This window comes from Chamaea fasciata, unplaced genomic scaffold (genome assembly GCF_029207755.1).
Source record: "Chamaea fasciata isolate MVZ Bird 193981 ecotype frontalis unplaced genomic scaffold, bChaFas1.0.hap1 SCAF_6, whole genome shotgun sequence".
NCBI classification, from domain to species: Eukaryota; Metazoa; Chordata; class Aves; order Passeriformes; family Sylviidae; genus Chamaea; species Chamaea fasciata.
In genome coordinates, this window is record NW_027094091.1 from 46,240,421 (window position 1) to 46,261,573 (window position 21,153).

At 40.4% G+C, this 21,153-nt stretch overlaps 2 protein-coding genes across 3 annotated transcripts; both read right to left on the bottom strand.

The window, feature by feature from the left end:
- Window positions 1-80: 80 nt before the first annotated feature.
- RRH (retinal pigment epithelium-derived rhodopsin homolog) lies at window positions 81-10,048 on the bottom strand. Its single transcript, XM_066185003.1, has 7 exons — window positions 9,943-10,048; window positions 6,373-6,563; window positions 4,709-4,808; window positions 3,857-4,010; window positions 3,328-3,496; window positions 1,119-1,297; window positions 81-210 (listed from the first exon to the last, which is right to left on the bottom strand). Exons 1-7 carry the CDS (start codon window positions 10,046-10,048, stop codon window positions 81-83), a joined length of 1,029 nt encoding a protein of 342 aa, XP_066041100.1.
- Window positions 10,049-15,198: 5,150 nt separating this feature from the next.
- Window positions 15,199-20,774, bottom strand: GAR1 (GAR1 ribonucleoprotein). Of its 2 annotated transcripts, none has more exons than XM_066186237.1 (7): window positions 20,701-20,774; window positions 19,159-19,394; window positions 18,924-19,078; window positions 18,025-18,084; window positions 17,480-17,615; window positions 16,618-16,728; window positions 15,199-16,306 (listed from the first exon to the last, which is right to left on the bottom strand). In XM_066186237.1, the coding sequence occupies exons 2-7, from the start codon at window positions 19,379-19,381 to the stop codon at window positions 16,290-16,292; spliced, it is 702 nt and encodes a 233-aa protein (XP_066042334.1). In that variant the 5' UTR covers window positions 19,382-19,394; window positions 20,701-20,774; the 3' UTR covers window positions 15,199-16,289. The 2 variants fall into 2 exon arrangements, with proteins under 2 accessions (XP_066042334.1, XP_066042335.1); XM_066186238.1 differs by lacking the exon at window positions 20,701-20,774 and adding an exon at window positions 20,147-20,431.
- Between the last annotated feature and the right edge of the window lie 379 nt (window positions 20,775-21,153).

Genomic DNA, 21,153 nt, shown 5'->3' on the forward strand with positions numbered 1-21,153 from the left:
TGGGAAAGATTATTATTCAAAAAGAAATTGTCCAAAAGATTAATTAACTTGAACTCAGATTTCACTTCTTTCCGTGTAACTTATGCAGGCAAACGACTGGAGTTCTGGGATGTCAATGCACTTTGAGATACACTCATGGGCAAAGCATTGTTTATGGTTATCTCTTGTCTTGTCTGACATCGCACCATTGCCAGGATTGCCCTCCGAAACCTGCAAAGGGCAAAAGAGGGACCACAGAAAGATCATTAGCTGGAGAACCAAACAGAAGGGAAAAATTCTGTAAGGTGGTCTTAACTATTACAGTAGTTTTCAATATTAGTAGAATGTACTTAATAAAACACATGTATTTGTTATTCAAAAGGACCTGGGTGTTTTTCATTTCAAGGTACAAGAGTGTAAAGCTAACTTCACTTCTTAAACTGGGATCACCGCAGCTTTTTGTTTATCCCAGGAGAGTGTACAACCACAACAAATACGAACTTACAGAATGGGAAAAAAACACAGATGTTTTTCCATTGACTCCAGCAGGATCAGGTGTGCTCATCTAGGGAGAGATCACAGGCTCTGCTTGAAGGTTGGTAGCAGAGACAGGAAGAACACCTCTTTGCAAAACACAGTCCTCAGTCAGAGGCACTGGCTTGATTAGAGCATTTGTTATGCTTGCTCAAATCAGAATAGGCTTAACCTATTTACTTTAATGAAAAGGGTTAATCCATCCTAATCTGTCAGAATATGATACATCCCAAATCAAATAAGAAAATCTACACAAGTTTCATGTCACTAAGACGCACACACTTTAGCCACAGTCATTAAAACCAGTCTACTACTGATGCAATCCAAATTCCATACTGAATCCCCTTGAGGAAACACAAATGGGACGTTCAAAAGCTATGTTAATATGTTCCCAAAACTATGTATCAATTCAAGATGTTCTGATGATCATCATAACAATTTATTTTAGGCTTTCCTGTCCAGAAGGTCATCTTCAGTAAATTAACAGCAGCATACTCTTTGCTCTTCACTAATTAGTTTGCCTTATTTTACAGGTGATCCTTCTATATACTCAGATGACACGTTAAAACCATGAAATAGACTGGTACTAATTTCAGAACACTTACTTTTTGTTTGCAATGACATAAATGCAGGGATTATAGAATGTGGAAGATTTTGCGAAGAGGGGGGCTATGATGGCCATTGCAGGAGAAATTTTCTTTGGGTCTCCAAAGGAAGACCACAAACACACGATAGAATATGGAGACCATGCCACCAAGAACATTATAATCATCACAACAGACATCTGTAAAATTAAAGGAACAGATACATAACCATATTAACTCAAGTTGAAGACCTTATAACAAAATCTAGTAACAAAAGCACATGTACCTATGTGAAAACAGAGCTATCCTGAACGAAATAATATTTAAATAAGCACACCTAACACATTCTGACAGTTTACGCTGAAATCTCACTTTGGTGATTTAATAGAACACCTCACTGCCATGTGTTTGGCATGGTGTAATTTCATTACATATAATATTCCTTCAAAATCAGTGCTTCTCATTATGTTAAATCTGCCCATCAGGAGTTTCAATTACCAGAGAGGACTTCACACATTAATTATGACACCCATAACAAGTTACTCTGGAATGCTATTACAAACAATAAATATGAACAGAGACAAAAATTAAAGCCAAATATTTAATTAGGCTGTTCATAAAAATGTTTCATAAGGTTTAATTGCGGTACCATTAAATAAAATAAAGTATATGTTCTAGGACATATAGTGAAGGAACCCAGAAGTGTCTGCTCGGTTTAATGAAGCATTATAGACATGTTCAAGTATGATAAAGAGGAGGTATCTGAGCAGTCATGTCTTCTCTGCCTGCCTGCAGAGAGAACAACCTGGGCAGGTTGAGGCTCACACCCCAGGACATGCCACATCACAGCCAGACCTGACAGTGACAAACTGGGGGTAGTAGAAAGTAGGAGAGATTATCAACTGAGACAGACTTTTCTGGCTTTTGTCAGGAACATGAATCAGTGGTGGAAACTGGAATGGAAATCTCAAATGAATCAAGAGGACAAAACAAGCCACCAGAAAACCAACCAAAACTGCAGGGCTGTGTACACACAGGATTCCCTAGTGCTGCTCACTCATGCTCCTAGTTAGCCTTTCAGAGATTAACAAAATGAGAAACAAGAATAGCTACTTTGCATGAGCTGCTCTAGAGCACAATCAATACACAAGCAGTGACTCTCACAGAAGATCTCTGTTTAAATGCAAGCACAATACCAAACACAATACCAAAATGTAAGAAAGAACCCTTTCATTTAGAAGTTTGGTGCATAGAAGGCTTAGAGGATGCTGATTTGCAAAAAGCAGATAGTAGTCCAGTTCTAAAGAAAGATGTTGCTTAACTCCAAAGCATTAATTTTTTCTCTTTTTGTGTCTTCAACCGTAAAATAGGAAAAATGCATTTTCCTCACAAACACAAGTCTAAATTTTTAACTGAGTCCTCAATTTCAAGTATTCTGAAAGTTCTTCACAAAAGTAAAATACCCAAAGTACTCTTCTTAGGTAAAAATACTATTCTTCAGAACTTAGCAATGAGAAAGTTTCCAAGGAATGCTGTTTGTACTGATAAGTAATTCAAAAACATAGGTACACACTCTTCTGTCCAGTCCTCTCTCACTTTTTCATCATGCCCAACCATAAATCACATCTTTACACAAAATCAAAGGAGCTGGTGAACTTCAAGATTACTCAAGGACTTTTATACATAAAAAGAATGTCAACCTTCCAGGCAGGATATATCATTTCATGCCATAACTGACATTTGCTGCTGCTTACATAAGAGATAAGCTCAACAGACTGAAAAGAACAAGGGATTGGAATTACATAGCTCAGGAAGTGGAAATGCACCCTCATTTCTAGACCACGAGTTCCAATGAGAGTTGACCAATTCATTTCAGACCAGACACATCTGTGAACCAAGCAGGAAGCCTAAGGACTCTGCAGACACAAAGCAAAAGTTGTCCTAGGGCACCTTGGAGGTACATTTCTAGGTAATGACAGAGGAGAGAGGAAAGGAAAATTCACAATGTTCCCAGCCTTCAAAGCAGCTATTAATCTGGAAAGGGTATTAGATCAAAAATAAAGAATCTAGTGTGTCAAGCTCAGAGTTTTTACCAAGGCTCAGATTCAGCTAATATTTAGTATAAAAGGGGAACATAGGAAACTGAAATGCTTTAAAAGGTACACCATTCCTTTGCCAATAGAACTTTAATACAAAGAACATGCTTAAAACAAAAAATGCACTCATTTACCTTTGTCACATCTACTTGGTCAGACCAATCTATGTTAATGCTCTCCAGGCAGTTACTGCTGGCATATTGTTTCATTGTCCGGGAAACATTGTAATAACAGTAAAACATGACTGTTAAGGGCACAACAAAATTAACAGCAATTACACTCATTGTGTAGGAAATAAAGGACCTGATAAGACAGAAAAACAAAACAGAGTAACTTACAAATAGCCATCCAGGAAAAGTTACCAAAGAATTTGGTATTTTGGTTTGATTATGATGTTTTGTAACAAGCTCTAAAATAATAAGGAATTTTTTCTTTATCTATTATTTTTTAATAGGAACTACAAGTATTGAAATTTTGAAGCGTATCTCAACTCCTGTGGGGTTTTTTTTCTAGACTTACTCTTCGTTATTTTCTATTGCTTTAAATTATTGTTAAAAATTTTGTTTCATGCTTCAGAAAGAAGTTACGCTCCTACAGTGGTGAATTAATCAATCTTAGACTTCAGTGAGCCAGCAAAAATAAAAGTGTGAGGGGGAATCTTACGCATCATTTTTCCTCCAATTTACTGTGCACGTTGCTCCAGTGGGATCCGGAGCGTAGCTGGCCCAGCCTGCAGTAGGCATGGAGGACCAGAAGACTGCATTTATCCAGGCAGCAAGGATGAGAGCAGCATAGCTTCGGGTGGTCATCCTTCTTCCTGCAGCCAAGCACAGACAGTCACAAACCCTTCTCACCTGCTGCCTCTTTCCAGTGTCAAACTGGAGTGACAGGTGGCTTCCAAGCACACGTGGCAAGCACTTAACGAGTTAATAAAGACCCTTTCCAAGTCCCAAACACTGTAGGATACGTGTTTCCTTCTGCTGACTGACATCTCAGTCCTTGCAGCCTTTAAAGCCACTTGAACACCATCACCCCTTCCAACTCAGCATACAGGCAATACCTGACCCCAACCCCACGCCAAAAGCTTATTATGCAACACTGCGTTCAAGTACATCCTTGGAAGATTGCAGGAGAGGAATTAACTGTTACAACATAGCTGTAACAGAGGAGAGAAAAACACTCAGGGTGGTGTTAACACAACAGAGGCACACACCTGCTTGACAGAGGTCAAAACCTCACACAGCCAGAGGCTTTTTGTGTTCTTCTCTGTATGGATGTGGCCCTCTAAAGACTGAAAATGGCCATAAAAACACAACTTATAAACAAGAGTAACAGCCTAATGAATTTTTCACTTTAATGTGCACTATGCCAACTAGGTAACTTATTTAACCAGGTGCAGTAGGTTCAAGTTCTGCCCAGCGCTGTAACTATGGAGTCATTCATGAGAAAACAATACAATCAAATCAGAATTTTATTCCTCCCAGCAGTGACCGAGTTTTGCCCCTAAGTCAGTACCTATATCAGGCCTGCAGATGGTCAGGTAACGATCAACAGCAACAACAGTCAGCAAACCAATACTCGCCATCCCGAAAAAGATATTTAAGGCAGCATAGATCTGAAATTAAAACAAACAAGCAAGGAAATAACTTCTGAGAAATCTTTCAAAAACACAAACATAAATCTGTGCACTGAAACAACACAATTCAGCCAGAGTTCTCTTCCATAAGCAAGGTCTTGAAGGTCTTAATTCAAAGCAGGCAATTTGAAGGTGGCTCATTAAAACCAAACATTTCAAAAGCACTGGCTTGTGTGCACATCAGAAATCCTAAAGACAGCAGTCTCAAAATCGAAGAAACACTGTCCTTCAATCAGCAAATTTTGAGATTCAGTGTTTGGGGGGGTTTTTTTCATGTTTTCAATATATGTTAAGGAAACCTGAGGAGCGTTTGGGCCATCAGGAAGAGTTGCAGCCTTAGCAAATGTGAGGACCTGAATTATCACTCTTTCATCTGTTGTGATGATTTCACAGATATGGCCCACTGATTTCCCCTCTCAGGCTCCCTTTTTATGTGTGTCAGATATTTTGCACCGAGCAATACATGCTGCAATCCCAGCATGCTCCAAACGCATCAGCCCCATTATCCCATGGGAAGCCTGAGCAGGAATGATGACGGGGAGGGCTATGTTACCACTGGCACCCCAGTAATACAGAGCCCTGAGCCAGAGCACACGGCACCAGCGCTTATAATAGAACCACATGGCATTCAGCCATCTCAGGTCACAGGATTCACTTGGTTTAGGTTGACACGAGTTGTGCTTCAAGTGGTCTAACTTTCAAATCAGTGAGATCTCTCATCAACCTGAACAGATTGCAAGTCAATCCAGATCCAAGGATGTTAAAAGTGAGGCTTCCTGCCAAACAATGACTGAATTTTGAGCGTGAAGGTACTGTCTACTGAGGCAATTGATGTCAGATAAGCATCCATTATGTAAATGTCCAAAATGTTTGCCTTATGACACATTTTCAGTATATGCCTTCACATTACTGCTCATATTCCTGGGCACTTAAGCCCAACAGTCCACCAATAATGTAAATTAAAACCACAATACACAGTGAGCAAAGGCCGCCAACTCCCTGCTATGGGAGTATACATTTTTCAGCCAGTCTACTCCTAAAAATAGCTCTTAAGAGTAGGCTAAATCTTTAATGGAGACCAAAAGCCTTAGAGGCCTTCACGTAGGATATCCTATTAGTCCCACCCAAAAAGGACATGCATTTGCCAAGCAGAACTCACCAAGATCTGTCAAGCTCACCATCAAAACTGTAAACCATCAAAGTTTTCTAGCTATCAGCAAAATCATCAAATGTGCCTGTGCTACTAAAACCATCTTCATTTCAGGATTTGATTTTGTGAGCCTTCTGAAAGCTATTTTAAAATGTCTAGTTGATAAATATAAGGTTACACTTTAATGTTTTCTGATTGTAAATATAAGACTAAAATGAAAATTATACAAAATACCATCTCCAGAAATTCCTGACATTCCTGACATCAGCTTCAGGTCCAGAGTCAAATTCTGCATCTCTGCCTTATCTCTTAAAATAACACAAGGTAGAGCCATTATTTACTTCTCATTTTGCTTAAGTGCTGAAAATATTCTCTCTAACTGATTTGCAGTACCTGGCATCCAGTATGTCCAAATTTCCAGCTTCCATGCAGGTCTGAGGCAGCAGACATGGGGTATCCAATGCCACTAACACCAATATCAGTAAAAGCCAAGTTGATAATAATTGCATTGGTTGCTGTCCGAAGTTCTTTGTACTTAACAAAGATGCCTAACACAACAATGTTACTGAAAATGCTTATCACTCCTGTAAAAACAGAAGAAGGAAAACTTTGCAAAAGATACACACCAGTCAGTAATACACATGCAGAAGAAAATGCAGCCTATTGTAATATGTAAGTCCAAAAAAAGACTTCTTTTCAGTCAAGTGCAATTTTGCAAAAACGATAGACACCTGAAAAGGAGAAAAAAAGCTTTTCCAGTCAGGCAACCTTCACATGGATTCAGTAAGCACCGACAGTGGAGCATTTGCCAAACCTAAGACTTCTGATGCAAAGACAACAAGCATAGCAGAAATTCAAATGCACCTAGGATTGCCCTTCAAACACTCTGGCCACCAAGTTCAGTGCTGACCTCCATGGTAAAGAAGAATGTGGGTTGGTGACTTAAAAAAAAATTGTGTTGGAAAAAAACCTTATGCACTTGATCTAGCAGAAGGCCCCAGCTAACCCCTGAGATTCAGTAATTTTAAAATTAAATGAGGAAAAATCATAATTAACCCTCAGCTTTCTTTCTTTTAACACCACCAAGGATGTCTGTTCTCAGGTGCAGGTCTCCTGTTGGAGGTCCAACATCTTTTGGCCACGCAGATGCCGTCATCTATCATATTCATATATTCACACATTTCAGGAATGACACTGATCCTATGCTCTTCTAAAATTTAAATAAACAAGGAGCTGAGGATCTGATCTGAAATGAATACCATAGTAAAAAAAAAAAACCACTTGCAGTGCCAGCTCTGTCAGCTCTCCTGTTGACAGATAGCATGCCATCTCTCGGGAGAGAGGGAGCAAAGAAGAATTACAAGTTCAATAACACAGGCTTCTTATGAGGCATGTTTTAACAGATATTACAGCTACCAGTAATAAAATCAGACATACAAGAGGACTGTAAGCTTGTATCCTCAAGGTGAAGAAAAGACCCTTCTAGACACACTTAAATTTAATCATTCAGAGTCCAGTCTTAAAAGTAAGGGGGGGAGAGGGGAGGCAATGAAAAACAGGGGGGAAAAAGTGGAACCTATATTCATTAAAAATGTTAGTATCACTAAAATACACTAATAATAGAGCAAAAAAAGAATGCTTTGAGGAAAAAAATGTAAGACGGAAGATGGATTCCATCTTGAACAAAGCGAGAAAAAAACATGTAGATACAAGAAATTATCTCTTCACTGTTTCGGAGGAACAGGTCAAGCAGATGAATGAAGTTTTTCCAGGCAGCAGTTGAGCAGTGCCCATTAGAAGAGCATTGAAGCTGGTCAAAGTGCCAGAACACAAATCTTATGAGGAGCAGCTGCGGGAGCTGGGGTTGTTCAGAGAAAAGAGAGTCAAGGAGACCTTATCATTCTCTACAACTACCTGAAAGGAGGGTGAAGCCAGGTGGGGGTCAGTCTCTTTTTCCAAGGAACAAGCAATAGGGTGAGAAGAAATGCCCTCAAGCTGCATGAGGGAAGAGTATTTTTGGATATTAGGAAAAATTTCTTCACTGAAAAGGTTATCAAGCACTGGAACAGGCTGCCCAAGAGAGAGGTTGAGTTGCCATCCCTTGGAATGTGTAGACATGGTGCTTAGGGACATAGTTCAGGAGTGGGACATGGCAATGTTGGGTAGTAGCATCAAAGTAAAAAAAATCAGGTACATGTATAACATGGAATTTACCTTTCCAGCTAGCATTTTAAAGTGATACCCAAGCATTTCACCACTATAAGCAGAAAGACATCCATGAGGCAGCATAGCTTGCTGCAGCCTGAGTATCCCCGTTGTCATTACAAAAATGAATACAGTGACCAGTGTAATGCTTAACAATTATTTCCTTCTCAGAAAACAAGAGAGAAACACTTAAATCTTTTATAGAGTTCCATAATGATGAGCGCTGTACCCAGGCTTCATTCTTATTCTTATACATCTGCTTATTAACAAGACTTAAATCTTACAGATGTGAAATTAGCTGTGATAATGCTTTTGCAAAGCAATCAATCATACTTGCAAATATTTTATGGACTTCATTGTCAAAAATATTTTTCATTAGGAAAGTAAAGATTTATTAGACTCCCTCAACTATAATTAGAAACAAAATATGGAAAAAAACTAAAACCACAAAGTAGTCCAACTTTTTTTATTCCCCAAGACATTTAATTTTCATGCAAGATTAAGAAAGAAGAGCTGGGTTGATTCTGGCTAATTCCATTGATACCCTATGATCACCAATGATAGCTTTGATCCCAAATACCAGCTGATCAAAGCTATCTGAAAATATCACCTTGTTACATACTACATAATGACTTTTAATTAAAATATAAGAGGTATATCTAGGCTTCCAATACTTGACTGTTATTTATCTCCACAGCTTCTTAAGAAGCCTACTGCTCTGTGTAGCTGTTCTATTAATTTCTCCAAAGAACTTAAATAAATTATTGTCTTTGCATCCAAAAATACCCACTTTTCCAGAACAGCAATTTGATACTCACCACTTCAGACATATATGCTAAATAAACTGCAACCATCAGCAATACTATTTCATGTAAATATAAAATACACCAATATTTTAAAATCTAACTACAAGATGGAAAAAAAAAATTGGTACAGTCAATGAATACAGACTAAACTGATTTGCTCTTCCATAATAAATGTACAGAAGGCCTGTTTTTAAATACAGTAGATTTCAGTTTTGGTTAAGTGGATATTTGATTACTATGGCACTCAGTGCTTCAGAAAAGCACTGCTGAAGAAGTTGTGGTTATACAATGAGCAAGTGTTTAAGGGGAGAATAAAAATAATTTTATAATCATTCAAGTTCAGTCGAAGACCACTGCAGTCACAGAGAACAAACACGATGTGAAGCCTCACAGCGTGCTTTTCTAACACGTGTCATTGGTGAAAAATACAGCTGCAACTGGAATCTGCTCTTCTCTGATTAATGACCAGCTCCCTCCCTCTAAGTCACATTCCAACCCTTCCCCTTACATCCCCCTAACAGACACCCGCTCACATGCTCAGACTACACATATATTACTACAAACATGTGGCCCAGGAGAAATCTCAAGATAGCTTCGAGCACATCACAGAAAAATGCAAGATGTGACAGCTATGCCCTATTTTTATCTCTTTTGCAAGCTGGCAGAAACTAATTCTCACTCTCTTCTATAATTACATATCAACAAAATGTATTTTTTGAGACACAATGCTGCCTTCAAATATAGAGCAGAAAACTTAGATTCTGCACACTTCAGATGTTTCTGCATATTTCAGTCAGGCAGCTGATTGCTAACTTGTCAGTAAGCATGAAGAAAAGCCATCAGACAGCTTGTCTAATATAAAATAAAACACCATCATTTTTACTGTACAAAATGATTCAGATCTACAAGTTCTAGTTTAAAAAGTTACGCAACAATTTGCCCATGCCCATACCTGCTGTTATTAAGTAAGCTGCAACTATGTTGTGCTCAGTCTGTGTGAAGGCTGAATGATCTTCATTGTCACTTTCTGAGGAATTGGATGAGTCATTCCAATGCATTTTTGACAAAAGACTGTCGTCTATCCTCTGCAATAATTCATCAAGAGGAGGAAACACGACAAAAACCTGTCAGGCAAATTCTTTCATTATTCAACAGACTCACTGAACAATTAAAAGAAGGGGGGTAGGGAGGAGTTCCCCCACCATTGACAGCTTCCAAGCATGATTTAATTGGACGAAAGTGGAAAGAAGTTTACGCTCCCAATCTATGCAGGAGATTGTTAATTAAAACAAAGAGCCGCACAGATCTGAGTAAATTTTGAACAGTGTGCTTAAACTTCATTCTTACTGCTAATGAGATTAACTGTCACATGCCCCCAAACTTTTTCCCCTCAAACCTCTTGTGCAATGCTTTGGAAACCTCAACAAAAGTTGACTCAGTTCAATCAATCATCAGCCTGGCTTGGAACTAATTCTCATAATCACGCAAAACACAAAAGGCTGCAGTACAACATGAAGAGACAAATGTCAGTTTCCTTAAAGACAGGACACATTTACTCTAAAGCCCATCCCTTCAAATCTTTAAAGACTTACGTCTTCAAGGTTCTTTGATTTAAACTCTCTGACAAAGACACAAGGAAAACACATTCCAGTATTTTCCTAAGCAAAGCATGACTTTCAGAAAACTCAGCTGCCACATTTCTAAAATAGCCTGGTCTATAGAAAATGGTTGTTGAATACGTCTGCCTCTCCCAAACACAATATATGTAAGCTTACTTTGGTCAAATTTCCAAAAGCATCTTACCGGGCATTTTTCAAAGATCTGAGGAGCAAAAGCTCGTATTTTCTTCCCTTCAATGATGAGGAACCAGCACAACAAAGCAAAGACTTTTTTAAAAACCCTGCATAAATAATAATAGCTGCATTAAGTCTTTGCCCAAAGGACTTATCAGAAAGCAGCTGCTCCCCTTCAGTCCTGCTTCATACAGTTTTTGCCTTCAGTCAGTATTCATACTGGGTGTAAAAGTGACAAAGATGAGTACCACTGGTTCTTCAGATGTATATGGCTCAGAGGTAGGTCAAGCAGGTCCCAGGCTGTGGGGCTAAGGTAAGGGTGCAGTGACACAGGAATACAAACATCCAATAGAAAGTATACCTGAAGAGCTCTCTCTCCTCCAACCTGTGAAATACTCATAGAGCATTCCCTCCCACTGCTCAGTTCTCTAAAACAAACATCCTGCATGTTTATTTTTAATACAAAGGTATGAAAAATTTTATATAAACTTGTGCAGTCACAGCATTTAGTCGTCATTGCTACACACAATCTCGCATCACAGTCCCACAAGCAAACATTTTCTACAACGTCCCACATCTACACTCACAGCTCTCAGGGTATTTGGATTATTACAGTATTTTTCCTGTCAGAAGAGGATTAGGCAGGAACAGTGTAAGAGTGTTCTGAAAGGAAAGATGATCTGTTTGGCAATGAAGCCACTTTCCTCGTGCAACACTGTCCTGCCCTGAAAGATATAATGGTGATAATTTGATATCTTTGCTTTCCTCCTCTGACACTTTGGCAAGATTTTCAAAAACACTTCAGATCTTGCAGCTTCCACAGAAGTCAGAGCATGCAATGCTGAATGTCTCAGAAAAGCAAACCATTAACATTTTTACTCAGATGGGATTCCAGATGTACAGTAGCAATTAACAAAAGAAATTTCATACTTGTTGATTTAACTAAAACTTTCTAAGACATGCAGTCCCTCCTATGTACCAATTGTTTCTGTCTCTTCTCAAATTTGATTAATTTTACTGCAACTAGAATTGACAGAGAAAAGTCAAAACTGAAGGCAGACACTATCATAAGTATTTTTTCTGCAACACTGTAGTTCATAAAATAAAGCCAAAAAGATAAAACAAAAAATTCAATACTGAAGTATAAAAATAATCCACAGCTTCTAAGCCAGATAAAATATGTCTTACCACATTACTTATTAATACTGGTACAAGAATATAAAATCCAAAACCTCAGGCTGTTTTTATCCTTCAGTAATATAGCATTACAGGTGTCAGAGGGGCACTTTATCAAGCCAAGTGATGCTTTTCCTTCCCACTTGTTCCCGATCAGTAGCAAAATGTAACTTCTATTTAAATCCATTCTTCAATTTGCATGTATCTCTATATATGCGTGGGGCAGTGTGAGGCGTAGCAAGTTGCTTTCAGTTATGTGTAAAATACATATCATTGCATGAATGATGTGAGAAATGTACCTTTTGCATTAAAAATAAATAAATTGGAAAGCAAAACCCACCCCAAACCTCTTCCTATTTCCATCAGTAACCCCGCCAAAAACCCACCCCAATCCAATCCCTCCCACGTTTACTACGCCCTCCACCGCTGGAGGGCTCTCTAAGGCAAAAGGTCCCTTTAATCTTTTCCCAAACTGATGCAAATTGTTCAAACCCTAAGGAAAACAAATTAATAACTTGCCTTTCTCCTCGTTCCCAGTGATTTTTACTAGACTTAACTGTCTTTAACCAACTTTAACTAACTGTTGGTTAGAAAAGCTTTGCTCTATAGAGATTTTCAGCTGACAGCCTTGAAAAATGCATGACCCCACTAAGATATTTACTTGCCCTACATCACACAATAGCTATATGGGGTTTTTAATAAACAATACTGTTTCTTGCCAAGACAATGCTTTACACAACTTCAAATTACTTTGCACCAGTATATGTGTGACAGTCCAGCATTTCTTCAGGCAAACATTCACATGTACAAGTCAGTGCCAGAGAAAATCCTTCCGGTACTGCAAATGCCACTGTCGCAGACTTACACTAAAATGTCCCAATTATTTTCTTCCCCTCATCAAATTTCTTTGACAAAGTAACACAGCAAATCTATGAACTACATTGAGCCATCCTATCCCAGCATCTGCAGAAAACACAAGGAAAATAAACAACTCTGCAAGGAATGCAGGGGCACTAAAGTCATAATAGGTAACAATCTAAGTTTAATAATACACCTCCATGTATTCCCTCTGTTTAAAGAGGATTTAGATCCCAAACAGAAAAAGAAAAAAAACCCAAAATTTTGCTGTGGTATGGACTAAAGGCTCCAGGTCTTCTAAATACTTGTAAGCGATCTGATCCTGGTGACACACCAGGTGTCAGTTCGAATATCAGCTAAAAGTCAGACCCTACACCTGGTTCAAACACAGCCATGGCAGTGGAGGAGGACACAGGTAGGTGACACTACCACTGCTGAGTACTGAGCTGCTCTGAAACCCACCTGAGCTTCAAAGGAATTTCCAGGACATCAACCCCTCTTTTGCTGCTGGAGCAGGTGGCAGGTGAGAAGCTATTTGGATGGTCCAGCTATGTGGCCCAAAGGCTACCAGAAAGGGGAATGAATACAGGGAACACCAAACTATCATACAGAGCCTACGGTAACACCTTACCCCCACTCCCCTCACTTCAGACTGCACTGTGACTTTTCTTCCCCAGACACTACAACTACTTGAAATTTGCCATTTCTGCCAATATACCTATTTCTGTCACAGTACCCGTGAGCTCCTCTCCTATTCTCTGCAGCAGAAGCACAGAGTATCTGTAATTATGCACATAAATAAAACCAGAACATTTCACTTACTAGGATCAGGAGCACTGTGACACACTCACAGCTAGAATCTGAAGTTCACAACTGAGAGAAAGGTGTCATATAAAATTAGAGGACCTCTGTCTCTGTTCATTACACTACAGACAAGACATCTTCATTTTTTTTGAGACTGAATTTTTATCTATTACTGCTAGCACCTTACTTATATTAGAAGGGCAGGGTCACACCATGGCACAGAGAAGACAATGCAGAACTGGGACTGAATGTGTCTTGCAAATACTCCCTTCCCCAGAATGGAGAAGGAAAAAAAGGCACGTGGCGAACACATACACAGTTTCCTCATATGCTCTTTCATCCTGAGAGCACCCTACAACCTCTGTGAAGATCTAAGATTATAAATTTTCTCTGGATATTGGTATAAAATCCATCCAGCATTGTTTGTATGCGTAGGCCATGCCATAATGCTCCTCATGCATTTCTCCATTGGGACTGCAATCCCTTCCCTATAACCAAGAGGCCAACCTTTCCTCCAGAGCTGCAATGGATATTGCTGTTCAGCCCCTCTGCACACAAAGGTCAAAGCCTTTACTTTCCCCTTGCAGTGCCTTAGGCTGACTCGCTGCTCCACCTGCTGAGAGATTCAGCACAGTCTGCTCCTGCGCTGCCAGGCAACACTGCCTGCAGCCAAACACGCGGTGACAGCCGGCACTGCACAGGTCATGGCAGGAGCTTTCTGACACCCTGGCAGAAAGCAGGTCCCTAAAGAGCAGCACGAATTTGGGTGTAAGAGCGAGGACTGTGTTATGTTATTCTTCCAAAGTCAGAACAATAAGGAAAGAAGATCTGAGCCAACTGCCCATTCTTGAAGCATCAGTGAAGAAACCCAGCACAGCAGAGGATCCAGCTGCAAATGTAACAGAAGTACTGACATTGCAGCTGCACTTGGTTTGTGCTGTCCAGTTGCGATGTGGAATGCCCAAAATGGAATTACTTCGAAAGAATTTAGATAAGAGGCCATTTTACAAAGCCTCAAGTCAAAGCCCTGAGGCACTTAGGCCTAGCAATGCATAGCAACAAAAGCCTAATCATTATCACAGCTCTGTATTTAACTGACCTGGCTAAAGCTAGGCTTGTAGCAATAGCAGGGAAAAAAAAAATGGAATCCCCCAGTTCCTGGGGTTAAGAGTAGACTCAGCTTCTTCTCACAAAAGCAGACCTAGCAGAAATTCAATGTTCTGCGTTTTGTTTTTTTAAGCTGAAGAACATTTTTATCTATTATCCTTTGCAGCATCTATTCACATTTAAATGAATTCTTTACCGTTTGTTTTTCCACTTCTTCAAGTTTTGGTCAACATTATTAAAAGTAATTGTCACATTTGAAAAAACAAGCAGTAACTATCCAATCCTGGTACTGAAAAATTACCTGTTGCCCTTGTTAAGCAGAAGGCTAACATAATTAAACTGCCTCTTACTGCATTCATTAATTAAAAAACGTAACAGTCCAATCAATTCTGAAAAGAACTTTTTTCACAATGAACAACACGTTCAAAATACTTGCACATACAATATTCTACAGATCCCTTTTCAAAAGTGCTTAGTAGGAGAGTCTGTGATTAGACTCCTGGCTCCAGCTGAAAGAAATCCAGGGAAGTCCTATTTTCACCTCTTTTATTTCCAAAGTTCCAGAGCAGAGAGGCACCCTGGTCTCCTCCACCCTTAGGAAGACACGGTCACTATCTTTCCAACAATCCTCATAATACATCCATTTAAAGAGACCAAAGACTCGTGCAGACTTTGTCATGTCTTTCCAGGCAATACATAACTGAAAGCATTGTGTGCACAGGAGCCCTATGATGGGTTGTTTAACCTCAGCTCTGCACAAACCCAGAGCACTACAGAGGTACAGCACCAGGACATCAAAACCTCAAGAGAAACAGTCTAAGGGGGGATGCAGGGCCAATTAAAAACCCTTAGCATTTTAATATCAGTGTAATTAGATACCATTAGATGACTGAAGTATACTATTAAACTTGTCTTGTTCATTAGACAGTAGCTTCTAAGAAGACTATGTCTTAATGCCTTTGGCTTTCATTAGTATTTACGCAGAAAAATTCACAAAATACACTTTGCTGTCTTCTCTCTTACAAATTATTACGCATTTAAAAAATTACCAACACAGAATTTTGAAATTTAATTTATACAAAAAGGTTCACAAAAGTTCTTTAAACAGCATGTCCATTTCAGAGCAGCCCAGAAGATTCAATACAAAAGGAGGAAGAAAACCAGGAATCAGTCATGCACAGGTTCACACTGAAGTATGTGCATGCAGTGAACCTGCAGGGTCTTCTGAAAACCCATTTCAACTGATTGGTTACTCCAAACTCCAACACGGAGTTAAGCATTGACTGCGCTGCTTGTCAGAAACAAACAGTTTAAGAATAACATCGAATTGTGGCTTAGTTAGAAAAGTTGACACGTATTCTGAACAGTCTTCAGCTCTTCACCTGCAGCCACACTCTCCTCATGCACCCATCAACAGTCATTATGTGTAAAAATAATTGTCATTTGTAGCTTCAAGTTCTTTATAAATAGATTTGCAGGGTCCTTTACAAAAATTTTCCATGGTTCTTCGCTTCTGCAGATGACATGATAAGACAATGAGGAGATACTCATGGCTCCATTTTTAATGTCCTCTTCCTCCTATTTTAAGAGAAAAAATAATACATCCAACAATTCTTATCTTAGTTGTGTTTAAAGCAAATTCCATACGTAATATTGAATGAGTTGATAGAATGTGAAAAACTAATATGGTTTTACACATGTATCAACAAATGCAGAGCACTTCATTTAAACTCTGCTTCAGTTTAAACTACCAGAATGCACAGAGATCTCTTGCATAGAACTATAAACATCTATAAGACATCAAAAATCACAACATTCTGTTTAATATTTACAAGCTTTAGAAATCAGCAGCTATTCTTATTACTGAAAGATAAAACCCACACACTCACCCCGAAAGCCTCCTCCACCACCTCTTCCTCCTCTGAATCCTCCTCCTCCTCCACCTCTACCTCCTCTGAATCCTCCTCCTCTTCCTCCACCTCTGCCTCCTCCGAATCCTCCTAAACAAAAGAAAGAAATTACCCTTTGAGGAGCATATAAATTCTTGGTTATGCACAACAACTTATTTCATTGACAGCTTCTGAAATGAAAAGAACAACAAAAAACCAGAAACTGTCAATTTGCCAGACAGTTACCAGATCTATAACTAGTACCTTGTTTCTTCTAGGGGCCATCTGGAGCATTTTAGATATTGCTTAATATTTGATATACCACATCCAAAATACTAAAGAGACTTAACTATTAACTTCTTTCACAAAAGCAAAAAATTAATTACACATATTAATCAGTAATTCATTACAACTATTAGTAATTATTATCTATTAATTACAACTCAACAGAACATTAAAACAAACAAACCACTTTGAAACGCTCATGCCTTGTTGCAAAGGGGCAAGTATGGAAAAGAGGCAAGACACTGCGACGTAAGAGAAAATGAACTTCAGTTTTAATTGAAGAGTACATCACAGGTGATGTTCAAAAAGCTTTCTGTCTTTGTTATAAATCAGCATTCTCTCCTCCCTATGCTCTGGAGCTGTTATTTAGACAGTCTCACCACCTGAAAGGTATCACTGCCTTTTCTATAAAGTCAAACAGAAACATCTTTATTTGCAATACAGTTGTTGATATTCCAGTACTCACCAGCAGCTTTAGAAAACAAAACACAAATATTCCACAGAACAAGTGACCAAAGCAAGCCATGGCACCTCAAATAACTCAAACATTCTGCAGCTTTCATTCTTGTGATCTTACCTCTACCACCACCTCTTCCTCCCCCACGTCCACCACCACGTCCTCCTCTACCACCTCCTCTGGGAGCACCTTTTTCTCCAGGGGGCCTTGGCAAAAACCTCTGAAGAGGCAGCAGCTTTGCTGGATCAATGTAAAACTGCAGGAAGAGATTTCCATTAGGCTTTCAAAATACCAAGACTAAAAAGCACGTTAATATTTCCCTTTACAAATATCCACAATTTGGTCTTATCCCACTATGACAAACTGTCCTCTGCAAAAAGCCAAACAGAGAAAGGACACAAGAAGTAAATCCCAGAATTAAAAAGCTGCTAAAATATAGGTGATATTTGTGTGATTTTGTTACAGCTTTTCTCGTGGAGCAGAGAGAAGTAATAATGTGGCAAACACAAAACTTAAAAGGATGAGGAATTTAATTCCTATGTTTACAAAGGACAATCGGCTTTTAAAGTTATTAAAAACTTAATAAAGTTTTTATTATCTGCTGACAAATTAGACTTAGCTAACTGATGACATTCGGTAAAATTCTGTTACTGAGACTGACTTACCTTTTGCATTTTTTTGAATGAAGAGGCTTTCATGTTCTCAGACAGTTTCACTGAAAAATACTGTGGGTATCTTTAAGGAGAATTGCAGTAATAAAACATTAAAAACTGATTTTGATCAGTATATGGAAGGAACATTCAGACATTTTTTTAAGTTAGTACTTTATAAATTCAACTAAATTTTATCACAATTGCAATTAGAAGTGATTTAAACCTGCACATTTTACTTCCCATTTAATGTGGGAGAGGAAAATGCACGGAGCTAGTGACGGGTGCTCAACAAACCAACACAGGCTGAGTCTGTAACCAACATGTTACAGGGTTATTCCCCCAGCTATCCTGCTTTTGTCATGGATTCTGTCCATCTGACAGTAACAACAGAATGTACTCCATGTCTGGCTTTGCCAGAGACGTCCTGGCACATCCCACTTCCATGGGCAGTTTAAATAAATAAACTGGACAATGAGCAACAGGATATCTTAGTATAAATTCACTTTATAATTAAAGAATGAGCTGGAGCATGACCAAGGTCCTCTAATGCACAAAAAAATCCCAAGGCCCTTGATCCAACGCTGTTATGGCTTAGTAACCTATAGCAGAAAATTTGGTTAGCCAGAAAAAGTAACAACTTGAACTACCATGGATCCAAAAGACATCAGCAGTACTGGCACAGAGTGCAAATCTCTGAGTGACCTCAAGTTCTCTGTCCTATCAAAAAAGCTCTAAGACAGGCACTTAATGTGCATGAAGCACCTACTGACACCAACAGTTGCAGCAAGCCTCACATATAACCGGTAGCCAAAACCTGAACTATTTTAAAATGCTAAGAGAAAACCCATTTAATATCCAGATAATTTTTAAAAAAACAAATATTGTAAGTCCCACATTTTTTTAAAGGATACAAAGTCTCTCAGCTGTCCAAATATTTCATCCACTTTGCCAATCTGCTCCTTATTATCGAGGTACACCGGGGCATTGAAATAAGGCACCTTGTTCTCTTCTGTTTTACACTTACAAACTAAGTCATCTTCACAGGGATGCATGAACTCTCCCAACACTGAGATAAAGAACAAACAAGTTGAAGAGCTGGAGCAGACAGTCTAAATTAAACAAATAAAGTTTCACCATGTAACTTACAAACTACCCTTTCTGGAGGGCCCTGGTCATATCCTCCTCTGTTGAAGCCTCCTCTTCCACCTCCCCGTCCAAAGCCACCTCGTCCTCCCCGGTTGAAGCCACCTCTGTCACCGCCACCTCCTCCACGGTTGAAGCCACCTCTGTCACCACCACCTCCTCCACGGTTGAAGCCACCTCCTCTTCCTCCTCTTCCTCCTCCACCTCCTCTTCCTCGAAAAGACATTCTCTACTGTTTCCTACATCGTGAACAAAACAAAAAACAAAACAAAACAAAACAAAACAAAAAAAAAAAAAAAAACCAACAACAACAAAAAAAATCAGCTGTTTAGGATATAAAAGACGTGTCACATTTGATCTGCTGTACAAATGACAGCCTTCTGTCAGCCTGGTTTGTTAATTCACTGGTTTGTCCTTTTCAGTCCCCACTAAAAGCATGCTGGCCTATGAAAAATCAAGTTTACACCTAAGATGTCATCCACTGCAGCATCCAACTGCAAAAAGTGACTAGCAGAGATCAGCACTTTTTTCACTCATCTGTATAAAGGCTGATGACAGTCCCCAGCCTCACAGGTGGCACAAAGTGAGAACATCATTGAATGGTTTGGCCTGGAAGGGATCCTAAAGGTCACCTACTTCTGACCCCCCTGCTATGTGCAGGGACACCTTCCACAGGTTCCTCAGGGCCCCATCCAAACTGGCCCCCGGGATGGGGCATCCACAGCTTCACTGGGCAACCTGTTCCAGTGCCTCACCACTCTCACAGTAAAGAACTTCCTCCTCACGTCCTATCTCAACCTACCCTCCTTCAGTTTAAAACTGTCTTCTCTTATTCTGTCCCTATGTGCCCTCGTGAATAGTCCCTCCGGAGCTCTGCTGTAGCTTCCTTCAGGCACTGGAAGGCTGCTGTAAAATCTTCCCAGAGCCTTCTCTTCTCCAGGCCGAACAATCCCCACTCTCAGCCTGACTGCAGAGGAGAGAGGCTCCAGACCTGTGATCACCTTCGTGGCCTCTCCTGGATCCGCTCGAAAAACGCCACGTCTTCTCTGTGCTGGGAACCCCAGAGCTGATGCAGCACTGCAGGTGGGGTGTCACCAGAGGAGAGCAGAGCAGAGGGGCAGAATCCTCTCCTTGGCCCTGCTGCCCACACTGCTCTGGAGGCAGCCCAGGACAGGTTCGGCTCTCCGGGCTGGGAGTGCTCATGGCTGGGTCATGTCCATCCTGTCACCCACCAGCACCCCCACGTCCTTCTTGGCAAGGCTGCTCTCTCTCTGTCCATCCCCCGGCCTGTGTCGGTAGCGGGGGTGGCCCCGACCCTTCCGCTCGGCCCCGTTAAACCTCAGGAGGTTCCCTCAGGAGCCCGCACCGCTCGGGCTCGCCCGCACTGGGCGCTCCCGCAGCGCCTCCCAGCGCCCTCGGGACGCGGCCTGCAAGCAGGGCGGGGGGACCCCGGCATCCCTGCGGGATGGCGGACGGACAGACAGAGACAGACGGACGGACGGATAGCCATGGCAGGGGCTCCGTCCCCTCCCGCGCGGGACGTACCTGCACGTGCGCGCCCGGAAACACCCGCGCCGCCGCAAACGGGACTGCCTGCCGTAAATGCAAGGACACCGGCCGGCCGACACTGTCGCAAACAGCTTTAAATTCCCACTCATTCCCGCCCTGCCGCGGGGTGGGCGTGACAGTGACAGGGCGCTGTCCGTATGTGTGCGCCGTGTGTAACAACATCGGTCTTTCCCAATGGCCCGGGAGGTGTGAGCGCTGCCCTCAGGAGAGCCGGTGTGATGGATCGATCCGACTCCTCCGCGCAAAGAAGAGTGTCACCCCAACAAGCGCTTCCTTTTAATCACTTACTTCAAGGCCTTTGCTTCTGTTATCTCGTCATACACTTACGATAAAACCAGTTAAGGCAGGATCTTTTGAAGAGACCAAATTTATCAGTTAATAGTTGAGGCTCCTGTACTTTATTTCTAAACGCACTTCCAAATATTATTC

Coding starts and splice junctions, on each gene's coding strand:
- GAR1 (XM_066186237.1), bottom strand. CDS start 19,381: ATGTCTTTTCGAGGAAGAGGAGGTGGAGGAGGAAGAGGAGGAAGAGGA. Junction 18,085..18,923: donor TTGGACAGCTGAGAGACTTT/GTATCCTTTAAA, acceptor AGATACCCACAG/TATTTTTCAGTGAAACTGTC. Junction 16,729..17,479: donor AGGAAGAGGTGGTGGTAGAG/GTAAGATCACAA, acceptor TCTTTTGTTTAG/GAGGATTCGGAGGAGGCAGA.
- RRH (XM_066185003.1), bottom strand. CDS start 10,048: ATGCATTGGAATGACTCATCCAATTCCTCAGAAAGTGACAATGAAGAT. Junction 4,011..4,708: donor CATCTGCAGGCCTGATATAG/GTACTGACTTAG, acceptor GCTTGGCTGCAG/GAAGAAGGATGACCACCCGA. Junction 211..1,118: donor TATGTCATTGCAAACAAAAA/GTAAGTGTTCTG, acceptor TGCCCTTTGCAG/GTTTCGGAGGGCAATCCTGG.